Source organism: Diadema setosum, chromosome 19 (assembly GCF_964275005.1).
Source record: "Diadema setosum chromosome 19, eeDiaSeto1, whole genome shotgun sequence".
NCBI classification, from domain to species: Eukaryota; Metazoa; Echinodermata; class Echinoidea; order Diadematoida; family Diadematidae; genus Diadema; species Diadema setosum.
In genome coordinates this window covers 25404126-25412196 of record NC_092703.1, presented here as the reverse complement: position 1 = coordinate 25412196, position 8071 = coordinate 25404126, and the positions used below count along the sequence as shown (strand labels likewise).

The following is an 8071-nucleotide window of genomic DNA, read 5'->3' as shown; positions in this document are numbered from 1 at the left end:
TTTTCATATGTTTTATTGCATTCTTTCATTAATGGTTTTTTTCTTACTTCTTAGTAACAGTAAGTGGTATTTGAAGCACTTTATCACACCTGTCAATTGTCAAATAATTAACATGGTTTAATTATTATGTCAAAGTTTACCAAATTTCTTTATTAAGATTTTGTTCTTTTTCTTATTATTTTCTTTTTTTGGGGGGGGGGGCACAAAAAAAAATCAAGTATGATTATTTTTTAGTGGCGCGAAAGGGCTACCGAAAGAAAAGGTTTGTGTCGAGCCATATATTGATTACATGTGCGAATGTGTGGGTGTCTTTAATAGTGCGAAAACAGGAAACCACGGAAACAATAACAAACACAGAACAAGAAGAGCTATGTTGTTGTTGTTGTTTTTTTCTTAATATGGATGTTGTTGTTGTTGTTGTTGTTGTTGTTGTTAATTTTTGGATTTAATATCATTAGCCATCATGGTATAGTGTTACATGCATTAAAGCAAGCAATGGCCGATCAATAATTCTAATCCCGGGAACAAGAAGATTGAGTGTCCGCGAAACAAGAACAGCTCCTCGGATCAATTCAGAAGAAAATCAAGTTAATGCCAACAACGTTTGAATGAAATCAAATTTGCTTACAGTTAGCATTCTTTCGTCTTAAACATGAAAGTTAAAATATGAGTACAGTAAAATTTCAAAGTGACTTGCCATTCATGCTAATTGTTTGTGTGCCTGTGTTTGCGTGGGGTGCATGTCACGAATTCGACATCCACGAATCATAAAGTCCACGAGTCATACTGCCCACGAGTCATACAGCCTACGGGTCATAAAGCCTATGAATTCGACACTAAGCAATCGAGGCCCACGAGACCGACACATTTAAGCACCTTGTTGTAATGCAGAACTCGTGGGCTGTTTTTACCATTGTCGAACTCACAGGCTTTATTAGCCTACTGTCGAACTCATGGACTATATGACTCGTGGGCTCTATGACTCATGGACCTTTTTTCAATGTCGAACTCGTGGACTGCATGACTCGTAGATGTCGGTCTCGTGGGATGACCCCGTTTGTGTGTCCGTCCGTGGAAGAAGAACAGCAGCTCCTTGGAGCAGTTCAGAAGATGGTCACAAGATATCACGTCAACAACGCTTGAATAAAATGGACTTTTGCTTGAATTCAGCATTCTTTCATCATGAGTATGAAAGCTGAAAGTACTAGCAATCACTGCCCCTTTCACCTTATTCAACGCTGAATGTTAAAGAGCGTAAACCTACCGATGGCAAACAACATCGTACATTGTGGTTGAAACTGTTGGACCAGCAGTGGTGGAGTTTATGGAAAATTCTAGCATTAGCTAACTTCCGGAAATATGTTACAAAAGGTACTTGACCATTGGCAATACACAGGTAAACTAAACCATCCATCCTAACATTCACCTTTACAAGCGTATAGGTAAGTTGTCATAGCACATTTGGTGGTGTTTTGTTTGTTTGTTTGTTTGTTTTTTAGGGGGGCATTTTCCTTCGGAAGGTATCAACACAGTGAATTAAGTAAGTAAATGTCCTTTTACTTTCATTTCAGCTTTTTGCGATGGCGTTCTTGTAGGCCCTATTTTGTATCTTTCGTGGTATTACACCTAGAAAACTATAACACAAATCTAAAACCAAACCAAAGCAAACTAGTATAATTCCGGAGTAAATTATGTCCTTCGTCATCAATGCATTACATGTTCAGGATTATAACAATAATGATAACAGTGAGAACAGGTACATTACATAAATCATAGTAGTGATAATCATAACAGTAATGATGGTATCCAAAGGACTAACAATCACTTGTAAAGCTTTCGATAATAGGTGTTGTTATAAAGCGCCTTTCCACCACTTTGAGGCGTTTAAATCAATTTACAACGTATGTTATATAATAACCAAATCAACGCGGTAACTGGAATCAAAAATTAATTCATGCCTCCGAAGTGCACAGTCCACTCGCGGAGGAGCGTTACATTAATAACAAGCACTAAAAGCGACAAGTTGGGGAACTGCTGAAATCTCTTCACTGTAATTTAGAATCATACCTGCAAGCGATTCAACCTTACTGAAGAAGTGACACAAAGGTCCACAATTTTCAAAGTTATCAATTATCAGTGGGTATCTTGCTATAGCACTTTCCTTTGGGGGATAAATCGTATACTTTTAGGGTTTATGTTCACCTTCTTTTTCACTCCAGAAACCAACAGTGACATTAGCAACTACATCAGTTAGCTTTTATGCGCACCTGTACCAATTAATCCTGATGCTCTTACAGACTATCAGACTAATTGTGGCTGCCTCACTTAACGCGATTCGCTAAGTGAGGAGTTTCGGTCGAGTTCGAATAAGACGAAACCCTCCAAAAGAAATTCATTCAACTGTCCAACTTGTTTATGGATCAAAGTTCGCAAAACGAATCATTTATTGCGTTCATCACTCCCGAAGGAGTTCAACAAAAGTCGTACATCAGTCGAAGTACAGAAGACGAACAGAAGATGAACAGTAGGACAGAAGGACAGTAGATATAATACTGGAAGGAAACAAACAGATAAAGCATACGACAAGTTTGAGAACGAAGATACAAATATAGCGAGAGTGACTAATTCTAAAGGACTATTTTACAAGTGCGAATGACAAAATCACACACAAACAGAATTGCTAACCCTATCCAGCATACTCTCCAGTTACATCAAAAGTTATTTGTGTTTATAAGCGAAATGTCGCTCTCGAATATTACATTGCACAAACCAAATTGCATACTTCCATCTTAAAGAGTCACTCGAATATACACTGTAGTTATGTGTATCGAGACATTAGAATATATTTTGAACTTTAATCATGTTGACAAGGAAATCCAAGCAAGAAAGCTTAAGAAGCAGAAAACTTTAACTTTATGATATATATATATATAATATATATACATATATAAGCTTCATTCTAATGCATTATGTCAACTTGTTTGTCTTCATCGTCTTCATACTCTTATTCCAACACGCGGATAAATACCATTATATATATATATATATATATATATATATATATATATATATATATATATAACATATTGTGTAGCTGAAAACGGAAACAATATTGCCATCTAATTTCACACTCGACAAGTTACTGTAAAATATGATAAAGTATTCAGCTTTAGTGTAATACCAATTGGAGGCTTTGAACTGTCTAAACTGGATAAGACGAATTTCGAAAAGTACGAGGTTCGAGCTTTTTGATCCTATCACGCTGGTGTTCGAGGAGTATACTGACCAGCTTGGCTTTCTGGCTGGCATTCCAAGCCCAAGATATTGAAAAAGCTAACTTAGTTCCCACGCAAAGGCTGCCAGAAGAAGTTGGGTTCAAACAATGGGGGACTACACAATTTAAAAGGGGCCTTTGTTGTGTGCTTGGGAGGTCAAGTTCATGACTAAGATAGGGCCCAAGCGTCCAACTCCTATTATATACATAAGAGATACTGGAGAGATATACAAATTAACAATAGTAACATACTGCTGCGGTGACACTAATGAATAATGTATACATTTTAAGGCATTTACAACTATGTCAAAGAAGATCTATTAAAATTTTCATCCACAATCCAGGGGCGGATCCAGGAATTCCGTAGAGGGGAGGGTAGGGGAGGGGCAAAAATATTTCTGGTTGCAATTATGAAGCAAGAAAAAACAAAACAAAACAAAACAAAACACCTCGCTTCAGCGAAATTTTTCCGTTTCTCATTCCACTTCCGGGTTTCATCGGCTAACGGGGGCGCACTAGTCTTTTCTTCCTTTTTTTTTTAAAGAATTTTCATTCCTTTTGTTTTAACAAACAAAAAATGAGGGTGTGCCCCCCTCGCCGGATGCGCCACTGCCATCAAACTTCGTTTTCTACTTGTCTACCGAAATCATGTAGGCTTTGTTCAAGTCGTCTCCAGCAACGTTCTTCATCCAAGTTGTTCCACTCTAACGTGATCAAACGGTCGACGAGAACCCTTATGGCCTCCGGAAGAGTCTCCAAGAGCACTGGATCGAGAAGTATCAGGATCAATCCAGTTTGCTTGATATGGGGTGGTCCAAGATCGTCTCGATGGAGGTAGTCGCATGCGACTTCCAGGGCCTGCCTACACCGGGCATCCAGAACAAAAGCCTCGCTGATTACGAACACGGCACACCTACTCGCCACGAGTGACTCTCTAAGACTGTTTAACCTCTTGGCACCAAGTCGGAAGTCGCGGATCAGCGGCAGGCAGAGTCGAAGGTTGTTCGGGTGGTTTTCTAAACGCGGACGAAGGCGATCGTCTACAAATTCCACTTCGTCATTGTGGTGGTAAACGAGGGCGTCATAAACAAGATCTTCTTCTTGCCCGTCATTCCTATTCGGTCGAAGTAGACCTCGACCGGCGAATATGAATCCTCCTCTCATCAGCCTGAGCCGTCGTAATCGTATGAATACGACCACGCCGAAAATGACAGCAGCGAGCGCCAAAACACCTACTCCTGCGCCAATCGCGTGAATTCGGTTATTGCTGTTCTTTACAAGCAACGGAACGTTGACTTGTGTGGTCGAAAAGTTCGAATCTATGTGGTCGTTAAAACAAATATCCCAATATACAATTCCAAAAGTCTTCCCCGAGTATTCAAGTGGAGACACACATTCGTACTTGCATGTTTCAAGTTGCCAAAGGTTCCGATTTGGTGGCGAAAACAATGATAAATCATACCACAACATCAAACTGCACAAGCGGTTATCACAAAGGAAAAAGTTAGAGCAGAGTTCCACCTCAGACAAGGAAGAATTAAACATGCACGCGTCTACAGCATCAGAGTCTACCGTCGAAATTGAATTGTATTGCAGTGACAGAGTGTGTAGACCTGGCATTGCAGGTAAGAAATTGAAATTGCGAATGTCTGAGATTTGGTTGAAACTGAGGTTGAGCTTATGTAAATGTTGTAGGACGTCGACGGCTCGTGGGATAATTCGCAGTGAGTTCCGACTGAGGTCCAACGTTTTGAGTTTTGCGAAAGTATCGAAAACGTTGTCGGGTATATCCGTCAAGTTATTATCATCTAGAGATAGAGTTGTCAAATCGATAAGTTCCATGAATGAATGAACGTGCAGACGGTAGATACCATTGCTTGAAAGCCGCAGCGTGGATAGATTAGAGAATCCGCGAAAGTCACCCTCTCGAATCTCAGTCAGCTCACTTTGATCAGAAATTTTCAGTTCCCTCAAAAACCCTGCGATAGGGGCCAACGCTTCCATGGGAATTTCTCGAAGTCCGTTTCCAGTGAAGGTCAATGACTGGAGGTTTGATAGGCCATCCAGGAAGCCTTTCCCAATCGTCTTAAAAGTGCAGTAAGAAAATTCCAAACTGCGCACGTGCGGAAAGTGTTTTACCAGATCGCCATCCTGCGGCCACGCCAAGGGCCCACTGTTCTCCAATGTATCACCGTACACTTCAACGGAGACAATGTCCGGTAACTCCGGGAAATTTCGAAAGGGATCTGTTGCATTGAGGTTGCTAGATTGGCAGTAGAGTGTCTTCTGCCCATTGTCCCAATCACACCTGCAAACAGAACACTCGACCCCGTCTGACGTCCGTTCATCCAGCTCTGATGACGACCACGAGCTGGATGACGACCACTGACACTTAGCCAGGACTAATAAAAGTGCCGCAGTAAGCAACATTAGAATTTGCTGATTCTGCATCCTGACACACGAATGTACGCCGTACCGACGTTTATCCGTGCATTATGAACGCGTTGCATCCCACGTACACTAGAAATGAAAGCAAAACGAAATGTCGCGATGTTTCACCTGTATGCACTCGGGCATGACTTCCTTGAGCGGCTTTGGAATTCTTGTGGAAAGCGACAATAGATTACAAAAGGGGGAAGCATCCACTCTCGTTATTGTGACACTTTGTGAAAATCAGTACGAGCCAGGAGGTTTAAGAGTTGGGGTTCCAATTGGCTGTAATTATTCAAACAGTTGCAATATTTCTATTGATGTACAAAAGAATTTCACAGGTGAATTTGTGCCTTTGATGATCGATGTTCGACGCCGCCGTCTTGCTGAGCAATCTGAAGATTCATTTTGAACAGGGAGGTGTTGCAGAGATGGAGTGGCAACTCTTCGAAATTCATGCAAACACATGTTTAGGTTCAAGGCGTTACAATGGGATGTCTAGCATTCCACTACGCTTTGAAGTCATGCTCGGCACCGCTCTAGTTGCAAGACGAAGTTCGGAGACGAAGCACGCATTTCACCTTTCGTTGAATTACAAGCTTTATTTCACCATAAAATTTGAAATGAAATACTCGAATTGATCTAGAATAGTTTAGGAAAGAATTCAATATTATAAACATGTATTTCTAGTTTCTTTATAATGCGCAAATGGAAATGAAATGAAAATTAGGCCCTCTTAAAAACCTAATATTTTTCTATAATGCGCACATTTCCGCATGTTAGTTTTCTATCTTTTAATCTGGGATTTTGATCTTTCAAATAAAGTACTCCGCTAAAGCGTGTTCCAGCGTGCTTTTAAACTATTTGCTGCTAGAATTGCCAGTTTTACACTGCATTTTGATTCGCTGCTCCAATTAAAGGTACACAAATTCATTGTTGCCATCACATTGAAAGAGAGAGCGAATTGCAGTAGGGGCAAGTATTTCTAGATGTGAGAGAGCTACAGTAGTCCCGATTATTGATGCTCTCTTTTGTCAAAGCACATGGGTAGCACCTGTAGTTGAACGCATAACTTCTCGGCGGTGCCGCGCATGACTTCAAAGGAGAGCAGTAGTTGTCTCTCCTTCTCTAGTCTAGCGGGCGACGTATTTTTAGCCTAAATCAGTGATTGGCAGTCAATAGAGGGCGCGACGATGTGGAAGTCAAGTTGACTAAAAATACGTCTAGTAAGAAACCTCCGAATAGAGGCGTGGAACCGGGTGTGGCAAGGCAGTTGTCAGTCGTCAACTCTCGAAGTTTTATTGGCTGAGCATCGGATGTCAATCAAAACACGTCGCAGAGCCCGAAGAATGCTAGTCTACTCTCCTAGGTATACTACAGATAATCTTTCCATAAAAATACAGTTTGCCTGTCTCTTTCAGCTTACTACAGTATTTTTTCACTCTTCTCCATTCTTTTTGAGGTGTATTACATCTTACCTTACTTCAAATAGAAAAGAATGATGGCAATCAGTGCAACTGACTTCAGTTGTAAATCTATGAGGGTTTTGAACGTGGAAACTACGCCCAAATTACTGCCGAGTGCAAACCTTCAATTATTGGAGTAAAGTCTACTTGATATTTACTTTAGTTGTACGTTTCGGAAATGTATTTGATATCGACACTCCCCTTTATTATTTTTAACCATGAGTTACTATATATTTTGTGTTAAACTTTGCATGATATTTGCTTAACATCAATAAAGCTGCCGTCAAAACATCAATCTCTATATCGGAGCACCGTAGACTTTAAACAGGCATTTTCTGTCGTGTTCCGCGTGATCACACTGTCACGGAAGAACCCGTCCGCAGTAAAATGGACGTCCAAGGGGAAAACAAAGAGGAGCTGCGACACAAAAAGATTCCTGCAAAGCCAAAGGCACCGGTGAAATATGGTGCATTCTTTGCAATCATGAAATTACGAGATGCCATCTATGTGATCCTGGCAACAAGTAATGATAAACCGATTCAATCTGATTCACATTTCTTTACTAATGCAAATGAGGACATCTTTCTCACCATTCCGAATGCATGCCAATGCAGAAAATTAAGCTAACCAATGAGGCTTATGCATACACACACACGCAAAGGAAGAAAAAAAAAAAGCACGACCTACTTACGAAACTGAAGCATAACACGCACAATATGTGACCATGGCCAAAGCGCCGGAAAAGACAAGTGATGATCATTTTTTTTATCCAATTTCACGGTTGTCAAATCAAACATCCACGAATAATTTTTGTACATGCTTATATAGTTGGTAGCTCATGGTAATTCCTTTCTCTTATTTTCCTGGTTTTCATATCTCAGAAAGTGCTTCGAGGGACGTT

At 40.4% G+C, this 8071-nt stretch overlaps 1 protein-coding gene across 1 annotated transcript; it reads right to left on the bottom strand.

Moving 5' to 3' along the window:
* Positions 1-3889: 3889 nt before the first annotated feature.
* On the bottom strand, positions 3890-5725 carry LOC140242372 (uncharacterized). Its single transcript, XM_072322109.1, has one exon. It carries the CDS (start codon positions 5723-5725, stop codon positions 3890-3892), a length of 1836 nt encoding a protein of 611 aa, XP_072178210.1.
* Between the last annotated feature and the right edge of the window lie 2346 nt (positions 5726-8071).